General features: G+C 41.3%; 1 protein-coding gene across 1 annotated transcript in view; it reads left to right on the top strand.

Annotated features, from left to right (window-relative positions):
• Positions 1-11,743: 11,743 nt before the first annotated feature.
• Positions 11,744-25,553, top strand: part of LOC142663580 (ephrin type-B receptor 5-like) — a 49,936-nt gene continuing 36,126 nt past the window's right edge. Inside the window, exons 1-3 of the mRNA XM_075842326.1 lie at positions 11,744-11,804; positions 20,671-20,735; positions 20,853-21,561. Coding sequence (XP_075698441.1) covers positions 11,744-11,804; positions 20,671-20,735; positions 20,853-21,561 — 835 coding nt within the window. The remainder of the gene's footprint in view (positions 11,805-20,670; positions 20,736-20,852; positions 21,562-25,553) is intronic.

Here is a 25,553-nt window from a genome sequence, read left to right as displayed (position 1 = left end):
GCGCCTACTACCCTGGTAATGCTGCCTGCTGCTGCTGCTGTGTTGTATCTGGCTGGTTATGAAAATTGGGGGGGGGGATCCGACATCGTTCTTTCCAATTTTTTTATTTTTTTTAAATGACGTGGGGTCCCCCCCATTTTTCATAACCAGCCAGATACAATAAAGCATTACCAGGGTGGGAAGGGCCACTGTTTTTGGCCTTTCCCCTCCTGATAATACCAGCCTGAGGCCACCCCAGTGGCCGACCATCACTACAGATGGTCAAGTACTAATGGTACCCGGCTCTTCCCAGCACCCCTGGTGGTGGTGGGTACCGGGGTAATAATGGGGGTTAGTGTTAGCCTCTGCACTGGCTAACACTAAGCTCCGCCTTAGCAAAGGATGCTGTCAATCAGCCGGCGGCCATTACTAAGGCGGTAGTAATATAGTTTTAAAAAAAACCACAAAGACATAAAAAATTTTTTTTATTGAAATAAAAAAAAAAAGCCACACAGCCCTCATTAACCATTTTATTGATAATAAAAAAAAAAGCAGTCATCGAAATAGTCCTGGAATCCGACGTAGTCCAACGACCGAACCTGTAAGAAAACATACAAAAAAAACGATTAGCAACACGTGTTAGGCTTAGATATAGAGCCCATGTGTGATACTTTCTGTGGGACCCTGAATCTAAGCCTACCACAAGGTAGGGTTAGATACAGGGTCCAGCAGACAGTAATCTTATACATTATAAGATTACTGTGTGCTGGGGCCCTGTATCTAAACCTACAGTGTGGTAGGCTTATATACAGGGCCCATCAGACAGGATCACACATGGGCCATGTATCTAAGCCTACCATGTGACTGGCTTAGATACAGGGCCCAGCAGACAGTATCACACAATCTGTGATCCTGTCTAATGGGCCCGCTAAGCCTGCTACATCGTAGGCTTAAAGGGGTTGTGCAGTCCCTAAACATTGATGGCCTATCCTCAGGATAGGCCATCAATAGCTGATGTGTCCCCCGGGACCCGCCAATCAGCTGTTTTGAAGGGGCCGCAGCACTCGTACGAGAGCTGCTTCCCTTTCATTTCACTACTCGCTCACACTGTGAATCGCCGACACCGATTCACAGTGTGACCGGAATGAAGTGACCGGAATGAAGGGGAAGCAGCTCTCGTACGAGTGCTGCGGCCCCTTCAAAACAGCTGATTGGCGGTTCCCGGGAGTCGGACTCCGCCAGTCAGGGCTACTAATCTTACCTTCCTCTTCAGCCGCGGCGGAAGTTCTGTCCTCTCGATGTTGTGCGCTGCGCACAGCGCTTGACGTCAGGACCTCTGCTGCGATCCGGAACCAGGAAGGTAAGTAAAGTATGTTACTATAGTAACAGGGGCCCGCGGCCCGAGTTACTATAGTAACTTTTTATTGATGTGGTGCGGAGGGCTGTGGGCCCCCCTGGCTTCGGGGCCCGGTCGCAATTGCGACCGCTGCGACCCCTATAGCTAGGCCAGTGGCCATCATTATGACACTCCGTTTTTGGATGTTTGTAAACAGAAAAGCACGTGGTGCTTTTCTGTTTTCATTCATACTTTTCACTGCTATTGCGCGAATCACGCGCGTCCCACGGAAGTGCTTCCGTGTGGTGCGCGTGATTTTCACGCACCCATTGACTTCAATGGGTGCGTGATGCGCGAAATACGCACAAAGAACGGACATGTTGTGAGTTTTTCGCAGCGGATTGACGCTGCGTAAAAATCACGCACCTGTCTGCACGGCCCCATAGACTAATATAGGTCCGTGCGACGCGCATGAAAATCACGCGCGTTGCACGGACGTATATCCCGTTCGTCTGAATAAGCCCTAAGCCTAATGTTTTTATGCAACTTGTACTACTTTTAAGCAATCTTCGAATTTGTGATATGAATGGTGTGGTTTGCTGCAAGTTTCATAATCGCGGCAAAACCGCGCCATTTTTGCCGCAATTACGAAAATCGCGGCAAAACCGCGCCATTTTTGCCGCGATTACGAAAATCGCGGCAAAACCGCGCCATTTTTGCCGCGATTACGAAAATCGCAGCAAAACGCATGTTGAATTAAAAAACTTAACAAACCCTACAGGAGTTGGGGTCAGGAGAGACAAGTAAAGAAGAGACAATGGGGGATACAGGGAGAGAGGGGGTTAAGGAAGCGCTCACCAGGACCTGAGAGGTGGACGTGCTTTCTCTTCTGCCGACTCTGCTGCTGCTATACTGTGGTAGAAGGACCTGATCGGTGGGCGTGGCTTCTGTTCCTCAAAGGCGAATCAGGTCACATGGGCATGACGTCATTAAAGGTCCTTTAGAAAACGGCATCTGTCCAGCTTTAATGCTGCTTATGCAGCGTTTTTACATAAGTAACCTCACGAAAATGTGGTGGGGGGGCCGTGGGCCCCCCAGACTTCGGGGCCCGGTCGCAATTGCGACCGCTGCGACCCCTATAGCTACGCCACTGCTCTGATCTCTTACCGGACTTCAGCTCCATGGAAGAGGAAGAGAAACTCTACATCCTGCTGGGTGAAGAGGAAACCACAGTGGGCACAGCGGCACAATATGTCACTGCATGCCATAGACTGAGAGAGACATGATATGCCATGGACTTGTATAACCCCAACCCTAGATATGTCCCTATCCCCCAATCCCTCAGTCCCTATCCCTCATTCCCTTACTTCTTACTTGCTTTGGCAATGCTAATATGTATTTGGTCCTGCCAATAAAGCTTCTTTGAATTGAATTGAATTGAATTGATAGATAGATGATAGATAGATGATAGATAGATAGATAGATAGATAGATAGATAGATAGATAGATAGATAGATAGATAGATAGATAGATAGATAGATAGATAGATAGATAGATAGATAGATAGACATGAGATAGATAGATAGATAGATAGATAGATAGATAGATAGATAGATAGATAGATAGATAGATAGATGATAGATAGATAGATAGATAGATAGATAGATAGATAGATAGATAGATAGATAGATAGATAGATGATAGATAGATAGATAGATAGATAGATAGATAGATAGATAGATAGATAGATAGATAGATAGACATGAGATAGATAGATAGATAGATAGATAGATAGATAGATAGATAGATAGATAGATAGATAGATAGATAGACATGAGATAGATAGATGATAGATAGATAGATAGATAGATAGATAGATAGATAGATAGATAGATAGATAGATAGATAGATAGATAGATATGAGATAGATAGATGATAGATAGATGATAGATAGATAGATAGATAGATAGATAGATAGATAGATAGATAGATAGATAGATAGATAGATAGATAGATAGATAGATAGATAGATAGATAGATATGAGATAGATAGATGATAGATAGATGATAGATAGATAGATAGATAGATAGATAGATAGATAGATAGATAGATAGATAGATAGATAGATAGATAGATAGATAGATAGATAGATAGATAGACAGACAGACAGACAGATAGATAGATAGATAGATAGATAGATAGATAGATAGATAGATAGATAGATAGATAGATAGATAGATAGACATGAGATAGATAGATAGATAGATAGATAGATAGATAGATAGATAGATAGATAGATAGATAGATAGATAGATAGATAGATAGATAGATAGATGATAGATAGATAGATAGATAGATAGATAGATAGATAGATAGATAGATAGATAGATAGATAGATAGATAGATGATAGATAGATAGATAGATAGATAGATAGATAGATAGATAGATAGATAGATAGATAGATAGACATGAGATAGATAGATAGATAGATAGATAGATAGATAGATAGATAGATAGATAGATAGATAGATAGATAGATAGATAGATAGACATGAGATAGATAGATGATAGATAGATAGATAGATAGATAGATAGATAGATAGATAGATAGATAGATAGATAGATAGATAGATAGATAGATAGATAGATAGATAGATAGATAGATAGATAGATAGATAGATAGATAGATATGAGATAGATAGATGATAGATAGATGATAGATAGATAGATAGATAGATAGATAGATAGATAGATAGATAGATAGATAGATAGATAGATAGATAGATAGATAGATAGATAGATAGACAGATAGACAGATAGATAGATAGATAGATAGATAGATAGATAGATAGATAGATAGATAGATAGATAGATAGATAGATAGATAGATAGATAGATAGATAGATAGATAGACATGAGATAGATAGATAGATAGATAGATAGATAGATAGATAGATAGATAGATAGATAGATAGATAGATAGATAGATAGATAGATAGGAGCATTCAAGCGAGGAAAGCAGTAAAACATGCCACAATCAGACACAATCCAGAGACACTTTTTGCTGACTTTACCTCTAAAGAAGAAGTCAAGACGAAAACAAATGTATTATTCTACACTGAGCACCGCTCCGCCTGGCACACAGCCCTGTGCCAGCACTATAAGGACATATCAAAGTGTGGCATCAATAAGGGCCGACAGATCAGAATAAAAGACCCAGATGATGGGAGTATTACACTTACCATAAGTCTATACAATAACGGCAACGTTCTCATACAAGGCAATGAGGACAAGCTAGAGGAATTCCAAGAAATCTTTCATCATATTAAAGACCAGGCCCAAACTTACAAAGAACAACAAACTCCAGCAACCCAGACCAGAGATGGACATACAGAGACAATCTCCAGCGACACCCCCGCTGCCCCATGTCCCAATGTCCCACACCCCTCACCCGACACCCTCAGAGACTGTTTATCTCAATTAGAAAGAGACTTTGTACAATTCAAAGAAGAACTTCAAAGAAATCTCGGTGACAAAAACACAAATGACCAAGTAATTAAAGAGATAAACAAACTGAAGTGTGAACATGCATCAGCTCTGCAGGAAATACAATGTACACTCCGAGAGCTGCAACAAGAAAATACAAAGCTCAGATTAGAGATAGAAAATCTAAAACCACAAACACAAAGTCTAGGAGCAAGGGAGAGCGCTGACATAAGGACTGCCAATGACCAGGGCGCTAGTACATCAAATCACCCAAACCCAATAAATATTCCTGAAATTAATGAAAACAAACTAGGAGAAAACAGAGCGATACAAGTGGGTACAAAGCCGACCGCCAACCAATCCTCCAGCACAGAACCACAGCAGCACCACATAACACCACCAAGCAGGACCCAGGACACAAGCATCAGACAAGCCACCCGCAAGTCACAATGTCCTGATACTGTCCTAATAATTGACTCAAATGGCAAATACCTTAATTCACGGCGACTCTTCCCAGGAAAAAGGGTCAGTAAAATTCACTGTGCAACTATCCAACAAGTCACATCAGTCATCAATAACCCACATTTTACCAATCCAAACCATCTCATTATACACACGGGTACAAACAACCTCCAAGACCAGCAACAGCAGATTGCAGAACAACTGACCCAACTAGCAAAGACGGCACAACAAAAGTTCCCTGACAGTAAAATAATTATATCATCCGTGCTCCCAAGAAAAGATATGCCCAACGAGATCACCCAGGCCATCAACACAGAGCTGGCAGCGAACATCAGCTCAATGTCAAACATCAGCCTGGCACAACACCCCTCCATAGAGCAGCACCACCTGTATGATGACAAACACCTCAACAAACGAGGGGTCAGCCTTCTGGCCAAAGAACTGAAAGACATTGTGCTGAACAGACCCCCCAGACCTGGACCCCACACCAGCCAAAGCCAAAACATGGAGACATCACTAACAATGAAAAGACCTCAAACTCCACACACCTCACTACACCCAGGAGAAAAACCCCTTTACCCAAGGTCAGACCAACAGAGGCAAAAGCCATGGAGAAAACCCCCTGCCTCACACAGAGACACGCAGAGCAGAGACATGGAGGAAACCCCCTGCCTCACACAGAGACACACAGAGCAGAGACATGGAGGAAACCCCCTGCCTCACACAGAGACACACAGAGCAGAGACATGGAGGAAACCCCCTGCCTCACACAGAGACACGCAGAGCAGAGACATGGAGGAAACCCCCTGCCTCACACAGAGACACGCAGAGCAGAGACATGGAGGAAACACCCTGCCTCACACAGAGACACGCAGAGCAGAGACATGGAGGAAACCCCCTGCCTCACACAGAGACACGCAGAGCAGAGACATGGAGATGCTAAAGACCCTGCTCAGCACTCTATGTAAAAAACTAATGTGACTGTACAACACGAGAACATCTACAACACATCCAACAGTCACATCTCCAGCCCGTCCTACACAGCGCCGCTCATTACAAGGTATATGGACACACAATGACGTCCTTTATAATCAGCAGCTGGAATATTCAAGGCCTCAACGCCTCAGCCTTTGGATGCAAAATTAACGATCCAGACTTCATCCAAAGACTGAAAAATATCGATATACAAATCCTCCTGGAAACATGGACTAGGACAGAGAATGAGTCCCTGGTGCCCACTGGATACAGGGAAATCTCTGTCCCCGCCCTGAAAAATAAACACATCAAGCAGGGTCGGTGTTCAGGAGGAATATTAGTCTGGTACAAGGAGGAGCTCCATGAGCAGATCAAAGCCGTGAAGCGAGGAGACAGCCACATCTGGATAAGAATAGGCAGCTCCATCCTCACCTCTCAGTCTGACATGTATCTCTGCGCAACGTACATCGCACCGCCAGAGTCCCCGTACTACAACCCAGACAGCTTTGAGATTATACAAAGGGAAGCCGCCCATTTCCAGACCCTGGGCAGCGTTCTCATCTACGGAGACCTCAATGCAAGAACGGGGAGAGATAAAGACTACCTGACCAATGATGGAAATATCTTCATCTTTGGAGCAGAGGCCGACTGTCATAACTCCCTACAGAAAGAGAGAAACAGCTATGACAGCACCGTCAACAAAAGCGGGAAAAAACTACTGAATCTATGTCGAAGCTTAGGACTCTGCATACTGAATGGCCGCACCAAGGGAGACTCTTTAGGAAGGTATACACTAAACTCCCATGTAGGCAGCAGTGTAATAGACTATGCCATCACGGACATGGACCCCGCAAACATTGGCGCACTCATAGTCACTACACAAACGCACCTGTCAGATCACAACCAATTACTTCTATACATCAAATCCACAACCAAACCATCTGCACAAAAACCACATCAAACCGGCCTCTTCAACCTGCCCCCATCTTATAAATGGTCCAAAACGTCAACTATAAAATATAAAGAGACAATGAACAGACCAGAAGTGCAGGAGATGCTTCACAACCTCTACAACAAGGTGTATGAGACAAGCCCAGGAGGGGTCAATCAGGCCGTAAATGACCTCAATAATATATTCTATACCATGGCAGAGAAGTCTGACCTGAAAAGATGTGACTACAAGAGGCCACAAGAAATACATCCTAACGGTTGGTTTGACCGTGAGTGCAAAGAAGTACGGAAGACCCTAAGAAATTCCTCAAATAAGAAGCACCGAGACCCAAACAACACCGGTCTGAAGGAGGCCTACAGCAACATACAGAGGCAATACAAGACCATCCTCCGAAAGAAAAAACAAAGGCACATCTCCACCAAACTTACCCAACTCCAAGATGCCCTCCATGACAACTCGTTCTGGGAATTATGGAAACACATGGGCAAAAATTGCAAGAAAAACAACCTTCATATTCAAAATGGCAACATCTGGCTCCAATATTTCAGGGACCTCTACAAAGATATCCCGAAAGAAGAACAAAGCCAAGAACAAAAACAAATAATATCAAAATTGAAGGCGATGGAGGAAACACTTAAAGATTCTCAAAACCCCCTGGATACACCAATAACACTGCAAGAAGTAACAGAGAGAACCTCAGACATAAGGTGTAAAAAATCCAGCGGCCTAGACAGAATCTCACCAGAAATGATAAAACACAGCCCGCCAGAAATACAGGCCGCAATAGTAAAACTATTTAATATAGTGCTGAGTGCCGGCTACTTCCCGCAAATCTGGAACCAAGGCCTTATAACACCAATCCACAAGAGTGGGGACAGGTACGACCCGGCCAACTACCGAGGGATATGTGTCAGCAGCAACCTGGGGAAACTGTTCAACAGCATCCTGAATAAGAGAATCCTCAGCCTCCTCACCCAGCACAATGTCCTCCACCAAAGCCAAGCTGGGTTCATGCCAAACCACCGCACCACTGACCACATCTACACCCTGCGCAGCCTCATCAAGAGCCACGTCCACAATACAAAGCATGGGAAGATTTACGCCTGTTTTGTGGACTTTAAGAAGGCCTTTGACTCAGTGTGGCACCCGGGCCTATTCCTGAAACTGCTGGAGAGCGGAATAGGAGGTAAAACCTATGACGTCATCAGAAGCTCCTACACAGAGAACAGATGCAGCGTGAAGGTGAACGGGAGAAGAACGGCTGATTTCCAGCAGAGCCGAGGAGTCAGACAAGGCTGCAGCCTCAGTCCAACGCTCTTCAACATCTACATCAATGAACTGGCCACAGCTCTGGAATCCTCCTCAGCACCAGGTCTCGCCCTCCATGACACCCAGGTGACATTCCTGTTGTATGCAGATGACCTTCTGTTACTATCACCAACCGAGAAAGGTCTCCAAGACAACCTGCAAATCCTAGAAAAATTCAGCTCCACGTGGGCACTACCCATCAATACAAAGAAAACCAACATCATGGTGTTCCAGAAGAGAAACTCAAAATCCCCCAGGCACCCGACCTTCACACTAAATAACGCCACAATCACAGCGACCGACAGGTACACTTACCTGGGCCTAGAAATCAACCAATCAGGAAGCTTTAAACAAGCCATAGAGATTCTGAAAGACAAGGCGTGCAAAACCTTCTATGCCATCAGACGAAAACTCTATCATCTCAAACCACCAGTGACGGTCTGGCTGAAAATCTTTGACTCCATCATCTCCCCAATCCTCCTGTATGCCAGTGAAGTCTGGGGTCCGGACACATACCCAGACTGGTCAAGGTGGGATTCCAGCCCAACAGAAATCTTCCACCTAGAATTCTGCAAACACCTTCTCCAAGTCCATCGGAGCACCTCAAATAGTGCCTGTCGGGCAGAACTGGGCAGATTCCCACTACACCTCACAATCCAGAAGAGGGCGCTATCATTCTGGGCCCATCTACACAGCAGCAGGCAAAGTTCCTATCACCATAAAGCCCTGTTACACCAAGGGGTCCCAGGTAAACCAGGCCCCCCAGAACATCTCACCCTGACCCGGCCTGAAGAAAATGTCACCCAGCGCGGCCTCACAAAAGCCGAAATCAAGAAGACAATAAACAAAGGCCAAGAGGAATATATCAGTGACTGGAGGAACGACCTAAAGACATCCCAGAAACTGACAATATACCGGAGTCTACAGCGGGAATATAAACTGGCGCCATATCTGGAGAAACTGCCAAACCCCAGAGACAGACAGATCCTGAGCCGCTACAGACTGAGCGCCCACAACCTGCTCATCGAATCCGGGCGCCACAGACAGACCTACAAGCCCAGGGAGAGCCGACTGTGCCAACAGTGCGACCAGGAGGCCGTGGAGGATGAGGCCCACTTCCTGCTACACTGCTCCAAATACTCAGCAGTGAGGGACACTCACTTCAGGAGACTCTCTGATCTCTTACCGGACTTCAGCTCCATGGAAGAGGAAGAGAAACTCTACATCCTGCTGGGTGAAGAGGAAACCACAGTGGGCACAGCGGCACAATATGTCACTGCATGCCATAGACTGAGAGAGACATGATATGCCATGGACTTGTATAACCCCGACCCTAGATGTGTCCCTATCCCCAAGCCCTCAGTCCCTATCCCTCATTCCCTTACTTCTTACTTGCTTTGGCAATGCTAATATGTATTTGGTCCTGCCAATAAAGCTTCTTTGAATTTGAATTTGAATTTGAATTTAGATAGATAGATAGATAGATAGATAGATAGATAGATAGATAGATAGATAGATAGATAGATAGATAGATATGAGATAGATAGATAGATAGATAGATAGTAGATAGATAGATAGATAGATAGACATGAGATAGATAGATAGATAGATAGATAGATAGATAGATAGATAGATAGATAGATAGATAGATAGATAGATAGATAGATAGATAGATAGATAGATAGATAGATAGATGATAGATAGATAGATAGATAGATGATAGATAGATAGATAGATAGATAGATAGATAGATAGATAGATAGATAGATAGATAGATAGATAGATAGATGATAGATAGATAGATAGATAGATAGATAGATAGATAGATAGATAGATAGATAGATAGATAGATAGATGAGGCTTCCCATCTTATTCAGTGACAATCGTCCACACCTTATATATTGTGAAAACAGTCATAATGTGGGCTTCACAATATTATATCATTAGGTTTTAGTAGGATCTACGGATTTGACTGGAGGTTTGTTCTAATATTCTCTGCTGTTTCTGTGGATCTCCCAGCAGTCAGAAATCAGAGAGCTATCTGCATCCTCAGGTGTAGAGTATTACTCCACCTTGTGGTTTCAAAACAGTACTGCAAATAATACAGACATCTGACAGCTGAGATGATATATCCATTTTTCTGATACAGAGCTCCCAATCCCCTGCATGAACATAGTGTTAAAGGGGTTGTCTTACATTTCTTTAGTACATTGCGAACAACAGAACCATTTTTATATTGAAATAATTTATTTTAAATACTCCTGAGTGTAGATTTTGCTAATGCATACTTGTTATGGCGCCCCCTGGTGTTCATTTAAACATCCACCTAATATGTCCATTGCTGGTAAGAAGAATGCCGCTTCTAGTATGCCACTTCTTCTTGGCCGGCACCACTAGGGGGAGCTCACAAATTTACTGCCTACTGTTTTATTATTGAGTTTAACGTATAAACACAATACTGTAAGCTCCCCCTAGTGGTGGCTGCAAGTAGCCAGAACTTGATCATTAACTTTAGGTCTATGCAGAGGATTTGGAGCAAAATGTTGGAGCTAAAAACGACATGATAATAAAAGGGGAGATTCAGTTTAATGTTCTATTTTTTTTCAAAAGAATAATAATTGTTTATCGTATTATTTGTGAATTATCTTCAAGAAAATCATTTCACTTTTCCTAAAGAAAAATATTATGTATCCAATGCCATATATCGTCATATTGCCCTTATTATCATACAGAATATGTGTCGTGCAAGACGTCTCTCCATGTACAGTAACAGGTGATCCATCACAATGCAGAAGGTAGTGAGATACAAGTAGTATGTGTGCAGTCGAGTGGGCACGAATTTACTGACTGGTGGAGAGTGAGGGGCACTGAGCGTGGAAAGATTAGTGAGACAGCTGGGGAGGGACGCAGGGGGGGGGGGGGAGACAGCTCCGAGCAGACACAGTCTCCACTAGCCCCATAACTGAAGGAGCGGAGGCATTCAGAACTCAGGGACCCTGCCAAGTCTACACGGGGGGGACTGCAACAAGACACCCAACAAAAGGCCAGGAATGGGGAGATACACGTAATATGGAATATTATAGAGAAAGGGAAGTGTCTGACCCCTGTCTGTCTAACGCTGCCGGCACCGTCATCTGCTCCGACATCAGGTCATGAGGGGACAAGCTCATCTCTCCCACCAGTATTACTTGTGGGCACCTTATAAGGCTCAGATACCTGCCCGGCTCCAGCACTGATATCATGATGACCATTGAGAGACTTCTTTGTATCTTCTACTTGCTGCCTCTTGCTTCTCTCCTTCAGGGTGAGTGTCTTCATCTTCCTAATTGCTCCTTATGATCAAGTTCCTTGTCTTCAATGCCCTTCAGTCTTGAAGTCTGGGAGATATAGTTTGGCAGGTATGCGGAATCTCTCGTAGATTGTATGCTCTTGGGACCAGCGGTCTTTTAGACTTCTATTATCCCAGCAGAATACCACAGCTTCGTATTTGTGGGTTGTATTCATTAAATATATCTTGACGTGTGACCGTAGTCATTTCAATACAATGTGGTGTTACTTTAAGGTGGGTTGAACCAGGGGTGGACACAGGGAGCAGGGGCCCAATAACATTATAGGGGCTCCTTATTCAGCATAGAGACCCCCTTTATGTCTCTATAGCAATACACCTGTCATTCTGAGCCAAGAAATTCATTAGCTTAGGCCCTTACATGCAATGTAATAGACAATAGGAAGCCAATGGGCCCCCTTACATACCTGGCCCCTAGGTTGCACATATAGTCTTTCTGCTCCAGGATTAAACCCAACATGCTTGCATATAAGGTTCTGGACATTAGATTAAAGAGGAGCTGTCCTTTCTCCTGACATGTTTAGTAAATAATTGTATTCCCCATGAAATAACAATTCTGGAGCATCTTTTCTTAGAACTCTATGTTGTGTCGTTCCTCTGTTATTCCTCCTACAAATCTATGAATAAATTGACACCTGGGTCTTCCCAGTTGGGGTGTTTCCCTACACAGACACTGTCCAATCAGAGCTGTCAGAGTGAGCCAGTGTAGGGATACGCCCGTTTAACAAGGGGAATGGTAACACCCAGTTGTCAATATATTCATTATTTTGTAGGAGGAACAACAGGGGAATGGCACAAGACAGAGATATAAGAAAATATGTCCCAAAATTGTTATTTCATGGGGAATACAAGTATTATCTAAAATAGACATGTCAGGAGAGGTAGGCAATTGTCAATAATTCTGTGCTGATTCATTTCTTTTAGCTGTCAGAGCTCTGTTTGCCTGATGCAGAGCTCCAAATCCCCTGCATAGCCATAGAGTTAAGTGGTAAAATTCTGGTTTCCTGCAGTCACCACTAGGGGGAGCTTATTGTATACTATGTTATTATTGAGTTCAATGCATAAAACATGTTCACTAAGCTCCCCCTAGTGGTGGCTGCAGGAAGTCAGAATACTATTGCTTACTTCTATGTCTATGCAGAGGATTTGGAGCTCTGTATCAGAAAAAAATGAACTTTGACTGCTATAAAGACATCTTAAGAAGTCAATCAGCACAACATTTTTTACTGATTTAGAATAAGGAATATTTTTTAAGAGTGGACATTACTTTTAAATTGGGAACAAGCAGAGATGACATCAGTGGGGTTCCTTGAGTTGAATCCCACCACCAGCTTCCAAAACAAAGAAGCCATGAAGCCCAGTAAAGTATCTGAACCCCTTCCAGCACTTGTCAGAGATTTGCCTAACTTAAAATCCTTGGTACTGCATCAATGATGTGCTGGAAAATTAGACACATCCCTCATGGGCAAAACTAAAGTCCTCGAGGTTGTATTGGACATTCTGAAGTTCTCCATCACCCCTTCAGGAGCATGTTTCCATGCTAGGGCAAAGGAGACTTCAGAGCTGTATTCATAGAGCCAGTGCAGAAGCACATGGAGCCCCTGCAGCTTCATACATATAGCCTTAGGTACTCCATGTGGTGCGTCCATATTATCGAATCCGATGGAGCATGACACCATTTTTCTGTCAGATCCCGAAAAAGAAATTTTTTATATACCTCCGTATGATATCAGAGGCATATGGGGGTTACAGTCTGGTCACACAATCTTCTATAGCTGCCGCATTACGGCTCCACACAACTAAGTATTACGGCCGAGTCCATGATCCCTAAAGATGGAATTTCCAATTTTTAAGCTTAGGAATATAGATGACATGATCTAAAATTAGCCCTAGATTCATATTTTGGTTCAGATGATCCAAGAAAAGCATTGAGGTATCTTTAATTGCAGTGGTCTCCCACCTGCGGGCATACTGAGAGTTGTAGTGTTTCCACACCTGCAGAGCTACCGGTTTGGGGAAGTTATCTTGTGGAAGGCTTCTTATTCCGTTCAGCTGTATCTGACTTGACCTAATGGTAGATTTCCTACAACTGATGGGGAGAATTCCAGCACTCATATGGGATGTCTTCCAGCTTTCCAAAGACCCTGATTTGAATATAAGTCTTCATGGCCTTTAGAATGTTGGGAACCAAACCCTCTGGATAATGGAGTGGACGGTTTTAGTCTTTGTCACTCAACAACTCTTACCCATGTAGGAGACAAAGATACTGTAGGTACGAAACGGCAGAATAGAATAGAAGAAGACGTCACACAAGAAGACATCACAGGGAGACGTCACACAAGAAGACATCACAAGAAGACATCACAGGGAGACGTCCCACAAGAAGATGCCACACAAGAAGTAATTACACAAGAAGACATCACAGGAAGACGTCCCACAAGAAGATGCCACACAAGAAGTAATTACACAAGAAGACATCACAGGAAGACGTCCCACAAGAAGATGCCACACAAGAAGTAATTACACAAGAAGACATCACAGGAAGACGTCACACAAGAAAATGTTACACAAGAGAATGTCACATAAGAAGACATCACACAAGAAGACGTCACACAAGAAGACATCACAGGGAGACGTCACACAAGAAGACGACAGATAAGAAAATGTTGCACAAGAAGACATCACACAAGAAGACGACAGACAAGAAAATGTTACACAAGAAGACGTCACACAAGAAGATGCCACACAAGAAGTAATTACACAAGAAGACATCACAGGAAGACGTCACACAAGAAAATGTTACACAAGAGAATGTCACATAAGAAGACATCACACAAGAAGACGTCACACAAGAAGACATCACAGGGAGACGTCACACAAGAAGACGACAGATAAGAAAATGTTACACAAGAAGACATCACACAAGAAGACGTCACACAAGAAGACGTCACACCAGAAGACATCACATGAAGACGTCACACAAGAAAATGTTACACAAGAAGACGTCCACAAGTAGATGTGAGTGGAGCCCATTGGCTTATACTCGGCTCATTTTGACGTTGTGTTGCATGCAGCGCTATTCTATGCACCAAATCTGACAGAATCTGCGATGGAGCCACACATGCAGATGTGAACAGAGCCTAACATGGATATTCAGTTTTTTTTTAATAATCTATGTACAATATCTCATAGTGACAAAGTAAAGTCAGGTTAGTAACAATATTTACAAAAGTATTACAAATTAAACCTGAAATATTACATTTGCATATTCACGCCCTTGGCTATGACTCTCAAATTTAAGCTCCAGTGCATTATGTTTCCATTGATCATCCTTGAGATGTTTCTACAACCTAAGGCCCCACGCACACAAACTTATTTTTGCGGCCGCAATTCGCCCGCAAATCTGCGGGTGAATTGCGGCCCCATTCATTTCAATGGGCCCATGCACACGACTGTCACGGCCCGTGCACACCACTACGGTTGTGTGCATAGAGGCCTGAAAGGAAGTCCGCCTGTGGTCTCTTTAATTGATTGGACCTGACTCGGAAATGGGCACCCTGTCTATAAAAGTTTCCCCAGTGCATATCAGAGCAAAAACAAAATCAAGATGTAAAAAAAAAATTGTCTATAGATACCTGAGTCGGGATTGTATCGAGGGAAGGTTAAAAAATTGCTGCAGCATTGAAGGTCCCAAAAAACAGAGTGAAGTTTAGAATCACCAGGACTCTTCCTACAAAATCCGAAGTGAGAAATCGGGAGAGAAAGTCCTCGATCAGGAAGGAGGGTCCACCCACTGTGATTGACTGCCAGCCAGATATGAGAGGGGGGAACACTCTCCAGGTGACAGAAAATAAGTTCCCATAACAGTTAATACAGCAAACAATGGTGGGTGTCAGCTGTCTCCTTGGATGCCTGGCCATCTGTGGTGCTCCCTTCAGCAGGGGTGGCACACACCTTGGGCCGGCCCTGGATCTCTGCAGGTGTGGCACAAGCTGCTTCCGCGCCCAAGACACCCAACTTCTAGCCATCCCCATGGTCCAATAACACAAACCAAGGAATAGCAGGGAAACAGAAGCATTTTGGTTAAGTGACAGAAAGCCTAGGAATGAATGAGAAGAAAAGAATACCCAACAAAGAGAAAAAAGACGTAAAAGAGAAAGCGGACGTATTAAGGTCGTCTGAAACGTTCTTTCTTTGTTTTGTCATTTAAAACCTAACACGGTCAAGGACGTGGAAGACATCATGAAAGTGATTGATATTCATAAAGCCAAACTCCCTAAGAAGTGCTGTCCTGTAAGACACCCTCGAAATAAATACAAGTGGTTTCCTTGACACTGCCAGATCTCCATGTGCGAAAGTAATTGTCACCGTCAACGTAAAACCTGTTTGACCAACCTTTAGGAAAAATAGCTGCAACCAAACACTTCCTGACTTGAACCCCATTAAGATGCTTTGGCGGGACGTTAAAGGGGTTGTTCAGTTTAGAAAACCCATTGTCATACACCCTATTAGGTAATTCTGAGATAATGGAGGGGGGTCCTCATATCAGGATTCTCATCACTTGGCCAGAGTGGAGAGCGGTTAGATAGAGTGTCTATCTCTCTCTCTCTCTCTCTCTCTCTCTCTCTCTCTCTCTCCTTCTCTCTCTCTGGAGGACCCATCCTGTCCTGTATTACACAGACAACACATTGATATGAATGGACACTGTGTAATGCTCCATTTCTCCTGTGGTGGCGCTGCAGGAAAATTGAACACTTACTACCAGGTTTCCCCAAAGATTACACCTGATCGCTGGGGTTCCCAGCAGGGGGACGCTTTTTTATTATCTTATTGCCAAAGAGACTTCTAACAAGTAGGGATTGTCCAAAGCAGAGAACCCCTATAAAATGGGCAGTAAATGTTTGGCAGAATGTGAAAGAATGATCTAGAATTATCTGAATAATTAGGTTGAAGTTGTTGTTGTTGTTGTTAAATGGGGCACAGCCCTGCCTTGATGCTCCCACCGGCATGGCCACTCCAGAACTGTACCACACAAATCAAGCACTTGTACCCCTTTCTTCACTCCAGTCTGTAAGGACTCTCTGAGCCACAAGAATTTGGCTAAGACATGTAGATAATTGAAGCTCTTCAAGCTTAGGACATGAGTATGTGAAGCTCTGGACCCTTCAGGAACTTTACCAGCTAGTCAGGACAGGAGCATGGAAGAGCCGGACAGATCATAACCAAGTCTGTGTAGAATGAGAAAAAGGAAGTCCTATGTGAATTTTTTTATATTTTTTTTGGTGCCGGCGCTCGTTCTTTGGTTCATTCAAAGCCCGGCGAAACCCCTTTAAGGCTCAGTTCACACAGAGTTTTTTGGAGCTGATATTGATGTGGAAATCTACAGTACCTTCTTTGATTTCGATGGGGATTAGAGCCGTTTTCTTTTTTAGTCCGTCGTTTTTGTCCGCTCACAGAACAAAAAAGCATCATGTCCAATCTTGGAGCGGTTTCCGCTTCTGAATCTCCATTGAAATAAATGGGAGGTGGAAAAAAATATAAAGTTCGTGTGGAGTAGTTTCTGATGTGGTTTTGACTAAGAAATGCCTGTGATTTTTACATTTGCTAAAATAAAAAGGGCCTAAAAAAATTCTTAAGAAAACGTGCATTTCAAAATCGATCTAAAAAATCAGGAAGTAAAGTTTTTACCATCACCATAGAATAATTCTAATATAATATAATATAATGAGTATAATACTATTGTCCTCTTATGTGACAGAGGGGCTTTTGGGCACCAGGGCCTGGGTGATACTGTTATCTGTGCACCCCCTACAGCTTTGCCACGGCTTTATTCCAAATTTAAATTCAGGAGGAAATTTTTGCCCTTATATGGGGCAATTGGAAACGACTTTATAGGGGTTAATTTGCCTTCCTCTGGATCAACACTGCAGAAATATAAGTTTAAATATGTTATTCAATCTGCGTTGACTTCAAGGAATAAGGAAAAAAAAATACAATGTGTACATTTTTGGACAGGTTTTGATCTTTTATTAAAAAAAAACATTAAAAAAAATTACCGTCAAAAGAGAACAAGTGTGAATATAATCTGGTCTTCATGTCTAAAATATCTTCCAGTTCATTTCATTAACTAAGTAGTTTCATGTCTCACTTTCTGGTACTTGAGGAATCGTCCTTATTTCCCTCTGGATCTGCATAAAGTGAGAAGAGGAAGCGTGGCGCTGACACATGACATCCCGTGCGAGAACCCCTTGCTGAGGAGAGCGCTGTGTCACAATGCATGTCAGACGTCACCAACACTCGCGCCAGTGGCCATCAGTCAAACAATGCCGCCCTGACCGGGGCTGGTCTCAGCTGCTAGACGCACGCCGTATGACCTACTTTCTGATCCTGCAGATTAAAAAATACACAACGCTCCAGAAAGAAATGCCGAGAGAGAAGAGGAAGAGAAAATGCACAATTAGCATTAAAGAGATTCCTTAAAGGGCAATTCTTCCCACAATAATATCAATACAGAGGCAATGGAAAAATAAAAAAAAAGATGAAACCGGAGGGGTAACTCTTGGGTCCCAATGCCAGAGGTGTGATTATAAGGGGGGCAATGGTAGCAATCATCAGGGCCAAAGACCCCTTTGCCCTATAAGAAGGCACCAGTAATATAAATGTCACATTGTAGGTTTGGGGACCCTGTTACAGATTTTTTCATTGGGTCCCAGAAAATTCAAGTTACACCTCTGTTTGCAGCATTAACCTTTTCCTGCACCGTGACGTTGCTATATGTCATGGCGCGGGGGAGAAGTATGAAATTGGCTCACGGGCTGAGCCTGCTCGAGCCCCCAGGTCTGCCATCTTTGTGCCAGAGCCAGGTCTTAAAGGGGTTTTCCCACTAAGCACATTTTTCACCTATCCACACAATAAGTAATAAAGGCATAGGCAATAGGACGCCCACCGATCACTAGAACCCCGACCCTGTTCTCCTCACTGCAAGACTGTGAGGAGGACATTGAATGGATCGGTGGTTGAGCATACGCGCTGCCACTCCATTCAAAGTCTATGGGAATGATGGAAACAGCCTAGTACAGCGCTCGGCTGTTTCGGTCGGCCCCATAGACATTGAATGGAGTGGCAGCCCACATGCTCAACCACCGCTCCATTCAATGTCCTCTTCACTGTGGGGGGTGCAGTGTGGAGGAACGGGAGGCTCTGGACCACCTTTCTCATAATCAGTAGGGGTCCCAGTGATCAGACAATTGTCACCTATCCTGTGAATCGGTGATTATTGTGGATTCTTGGAAAACGTTTTAAAATAAAGTTTTAAGTAATATACAAAAAAATTAAACGTTTAACCCCCCTTTTCCGCCTAAAGTATTATAAAAAATAAACATAATTGGTATCGCCACATTCATAAAAGTCAGAGGTATTCTAATAAACGTTATGGAGCCCGTAGGGAGAATGTCGTAAAAAATATAAAATAAAAAACGCAAGAATTGCTTTTTTTTTGGCCACCTCCGCTTCCTTATAGCTGGATCAAAAAGTCATATGTACACCAAAAACTACAACTCGCTTCACAAAACACAAGCCCTCACACAGCTCCATCAACGGAAAAATAAAAAAGTTATGGGTCTCAGAATATGGCGACACAAAAAAGTTTTTATTTTTTTATATAATTGTTTTTTCTTTGTTAAAGTGGTACATCATAAAAAAACAACTATATATAATTGGTATCGCCCTAATCATATTGACCCGCAAAGTAAAGTTAACATGTCGTTATGGAAACCCAAAAATAAATTAAGGGGATGCAACCTCAGATGGCAGAGGTGCTAATCTCAAATAGTAGAAGTGCAACCTCGGATGGTAAAGGCACCACCTAAGATGGTAGAGCTACAAACTCAGATGGTAAAGGTGCAACGACTATGTCTCTACCATCTGAGGTTATACTTCAACCAGTCAACCTCAGAAGGTAGAGGTACAACCCCAGATGGTGAAGGCACAACCCCAGATGGTAGAGGTACAACCTCAGATGGTGAAGGCACAACCCCAGATGGTAGAGGTACAACCTCAGATGGTGAAGGCACAACCCCAGATGGTAGAGGTATAATCTCAGATGGTAGAGCTACAACTCAGATGGTAGAGGCACAACCTCATATGGTAGAGGTACAACCTCAGATGGTAGAGGCACAACCTCAGATGGTAGAGATACAAACTCAGATGGTAGAGATATAACCTCAGATGGTAGAGATATAACCTCAGATGGTAGAGATATAACCTCAGATGGTAGAGATATAACCTCAGATGGTAGAGATATAACCTCAGATGGTAGAGATATAACCTCAGATGGTAGAGATATAACCTCAGATGGTAGAGATATTATCTCAGATGGTAGAGGCACAACGGTTGTACCTCTATCATCTGAGGTTATACCTCTACCAGTCAACCTTAGATGGTAAGGGCAAAACCTCATATTGTAGAGGTACAATCTCAGATGGTAGAGATATAACCTCAGATGGTAGAGGTACAACCTCAGATGGTAAAATCACAACTTCAGATAGTAGAGATACAAACTAAGATGGCAGAGGTATAACCTCATATGGTAGAGATATGATCTCAGATAGTAGAGGCACAACCTCAAATAGCAGTAGTTCAATCAGAGGTGTTAAAAGTATAACTTCAGATGGAAGTCGTGCAACATCAGATTGCAGTGATGCAACACCAGATGGTAAAGGTGAAACCATTGGTCATAATATCAGCAGGAATTCCATTAGTTTAGCTTCTGTCTCCTATGCTAACAGTACAATCTTAAAAGACATGTCACTTTCTTATATTACAGAGATCCTACTTGATACAACGCAAGAAACCTCAGAGATTGGCTGGTCAACCCACCCAGAGGGAGGGGTGAGTACCCCAAGGGAACGTTAGGATATAACCCTCTAAGAGTTTTAGTGGAGGACATATTAGTTGTCTCTCAGCTTTCTCAATTTTATTTTTGTTTTCATTTTTGTATTTCTGTAGTGGGATGAAGTCAGTGTTTTGGATGGCCAGCGACGCCTACTACGCACCTATGAAGTCTGCAACTCATACGCCCAGCGCTCCAACCAGAGTAACTGGCTGCGCACGGGATACATTCCAAGTCGCGGTGCTCGACGTGTATTTGTCAAATTACGTTTTTCAGTACGAGACTGTGCCAGCCTACGACCACCACCGTCACGGCATCACCTGGCTTGCAGAGAAACATTTACCCTATATTATCGCCAAGTGGATAGCGCCATGGAAGCTGAAGAATGGGAATGGTCAGAAGAGTCTTGGATAAAAGTAGACACCATCGGCGCTGGTAAAAGCTTCACACGAGATCCAGGTAAAGGTGGACAAGGCCCTTGGATGGATGAGAGAACTATAGACTTTGGACCAATGAATAGAAATGGTTTCCACTTGGCCTTTGTGGATTCGGGAGCTTGTCTATCGTTGGCTGAAATTAAAGTTTATTTTAATAAGTGCCCGGCTACTGTTCGGAGCCTGGCATCCTTCCCCGAGACCCCATCGAGTGGAGAAGGAGGGGCATCACTGGCGGAAGCCATGGGAAACTGTGTGGTTGGTGCTCATCTTCAGGGTACCACACGGCTCAGTCTGCACTGCGGAGGAGAGGGCGAGTGGATGGTATCAAGTGGGAGTTGCGTCTGTAATCCGGGAAGAGAAGAGAGTGAAGAAGAAACTGAATGTCGGGGTAAGATACATACAACATACAGTGTGACTAAACAGAGCACCGCACTCCAACAAACATCATGTCGCTTGTGGGTAGTCAGGAGGGTGAACAAGTATTGGGCATCATTAACCCCAAATGGTGGACATGTGATGGCATAAGCCAACTCATAAAGAGGCCCTATTGTACATTTTCCTATAGGGCTCACGTGACTCTACGTGGGCTCTATTATGCACCATATTACTGAGGTATTCTCCACCAAAAGCAATGCAATATACCATCAGATGCAACATGACGCCAAAATCCTCCTGTATGGCTCCTTTTAAAAGTGCAACTTGGTCCCATATATTTTTATGGATTTCATATTATGGTGCTGTACAACATAGAACTTGTATGATACTGTAATATGGTATGATCTGTGACAGTATTTTATCTGTATTGGGTATTGGTGCTTCAAGCAGCTAAAAAGTGAGAAACGAAAGATAATAAGGAAATTGTCACAGATTATGGGGGAGACTGAAGTTCATTATAAATCTCATTAATCTTCCAATGGAGGTATTCCAATTCATTGCAAAGAAGAAATATTGTATGTCTGTCATATATTTTGCTCTTTACACCATTGTCTGAATATAGAAAATTCCATCTCTGCTTAAACCAGTGTAATCCTTTTGATCCCTTTAGTAACATAATCTATGTCATTTGGGATGAAGATTGAGAAAAGACTATAGGCTGGAATATTGTGATTGAAGTGGAAAAATTAAATACTCCACATCTTCCCGACAATGAGGAAAGTTACTACCAATATTATATCTAACGGCTCAGTAGTCACTAAATAACTTAATGGCGATGGGAATATATTTCAAATGTTTGTAGGGTGAGGGAAGTGACTATTTCTGGTTTTAAAATCTAGTTATTAAATTTCAAGCTATATACAAGATTATAATTACTAGAAAACGGGACTCTATGTACAAGAATATAACTACTATAATACTGCCCCCTATATACAAAAATATAACTACTACAATACTGCCCCCTATATACAAGAATATAACTACTATAATACTACCTCCTATATACAAGAATATAACTACTATAATACTGCCTCCTATATACAAGAATATAACTACTATAATACTGCCCCTATATACAAGAATATAACTACTATAATACTGCCCCCTATATACAAGAATATAACTACTATAATACTGCCCCCTATATACAAGAATATAACTACTATAATACTGCCCCTATATACAAGAATATAACTACTATAATACTGCCTCCTATATACAAGAATATAACTACTATCATACTGCCCCCTATATACAAGAATATAACTACTATAATACTGCCCCCTATATACAAGAATATAACTACTATAATACTGCCCCCTATATACAAGAATATAACTACTATAATACTGCCTCCTATATACAAGAATATAACTACTATAATACTACCTCCTATATACAAGAATATAACTACTATAATACTGCCCCTATATACAAGAATATAACTACTATAATACTGCCCCTATATACAAGAATATAACTACTATAATACTGCCCCTATGTACAAGAATATAATTACTATAATACTGCCTCCTATATACAAGAATATAACTACTATAATACTGCCCCTATATACAAGAATATAAGTACTGTAATACTGCTCCTATATACAAGAATATAACTACTGTAATACTGCTCCTATATACAAGAATATAACTACTATAATACTGCTCCTATATACAAGAATATAACTACTATAATACTGCCCCCTGTATACAAGAATATAACTACTATAATACTGCCCTCTATATACAAGAATATAACTACTATAATACTGCTCCTATATACAAGAATATAACTACTATAATACTGCTCCTATATACAAGAATATAACTACTATAATACTGCTCCTATATACAAGAATATAACTACTATAATACTGCCCCCTATATACAAGAATATAACTAGTATAATACTGTCTCCTATATACAAGAATATAACTACTATCATACTGCCCCCTATATACAAGAATATAACTACTATAATACTGCCTCCTATATACAAGAATATAACTACTATAATACTGCCCCTATATACAAGAATATAACTACTATAATACTGCCCCCTATATACAAGAATATAACTACTATAATACTGCTCCCTATATACAAGAATATAACTACTATAATACTGTCCCTATATACAAGAATATAACTACTATAATACTGCCCCCTATATACAAGAATATAACTACTATAATACTGCCCCTATATACAAGAATATAACTACTATAATACTGCCTCCTATATACAAGAATATAACTACTATAATACTACCTCCTATATACAAGAATATAACTACTATAATACTGCCCCTATATACAAGAATATAACTACTATAATACTGCCTCCTATATACAAGAATATAACTACTATAATACTGCCCCTATATACAAGAATATAAGTACTGTAATACTGCTCCTATATACAAGAATATAACTACTGTAATACTGCTCCTATATACAAGAATATAACTACTATAATACTGCCCCTATATACAAGAATATAACTACTATAATACTGCTCCTATATACAAGAATATAACTACTATAATACTGCCCCCTGTATACAAGAATATAACTACTATAATACTGCCCTCTATATACAAGAATATAACTACTATAATACTGCTCCTATATACAAGAATATAACTACTATAATACTGCTCCTATATACAAGAATATAACTACTATAATACTGCTCCTATATACAAGAATATAACTACTATAATACTGCCCCCTATATACAAGAATATAACTAGTATAATACTGCCCCCTATATACAAGAATATAACTACTATAATACTGCTCCTATATACAAGAATATAACTACTATAATACTGCCCCTATATACAAGAATATAACTACTATAATACTGCTCCTATATACAAGAATATAACTACTATAATACTGCTCCTATATACAAGAATATAACTACTATAATACTGCCCTCTATATACAAGAATATAACTACTATAATACTGCCCCTATATACAAGAATATAACTACTATAATACTGCCTCCTATATACAAGAATATAACTACTATAATACTACCTCCTATATACAAGAATATAACTACTATAATACTGCCCCCTATATACAAGAATATAACTACTATAATACTGCCTCCTATATACAAGAATATAACTACTATAATACTGCCCCTATATACAAGAATATAAGTACTGTAATACTGCTCCTATATACAAGAATATAACTACTGTAATACTGCTCCTATATACAAGAATATAACTACTATAATACTGCCCCTATATACAAGAATATAACTACTATAATACTGCTCCTATATACAAGAATATAACTACTATAATACTGCCCCCTGTATACAAGAATATAACTACTATAATACTGCCCTCTATATACAAGAATATAACTACTATAATACTGCTCCTATATACAAGAATATAACTACTATAATACTGCTCCTATATACAAGAATATAACTACTATAATACTGCTCCTATATACAAGAATATAACTACTATAATACTGCCCCCTATATACAAGAATATAACTAATATAATACTGCCTCCTATATACAAGAATATAACTACTATAATACTGCTCCTATATACAAGAATATAACTACTATAATACTGCCCCTATATACAAGAATAGAACTACTATAATACTGCCCCTATATACAAGAATATAACTACTATAATACTGCCCCCTGTATACAAGAATATAACTACTATAATACTGCCCTCTATATACAAGAATATAACTACTATAATACTGCTCCTATATACAAGAATATAACTACTATAATACTGCTCCTATATACAAGAATATAACTACTATAATACTGCTCCTATATACAAGAATATAACTACTATAATACTGCCCCCTATATACAAGAATATAACTAGTATAATACTGCCCCCTATATACAAGAATATAACTACTATAATACTGCTCCTA

The sequence above is a fragment of the Rhinoderma darwinii genome, chromosome 11 (assembly GCF_050947455.1).
Source record: "Rhinoderma darwinii isolate aRhiDar2 chromosome 11, aRhiDar2.hap1, whole genome shotgun sequence".
In the NCBI taxonomy this organism is placed as follows: domain Eukaryota; kingdom Metazoa; phylum Chordata; class Amphibia; order Anura; family Rhinodermatidae; genus Rhinoderma; species Rhinoderma darwinii.
Note: the sequence above shows the minus strand (reverse complement) of the source record. Positions and strands in the feature narration are given on the sequence as shown.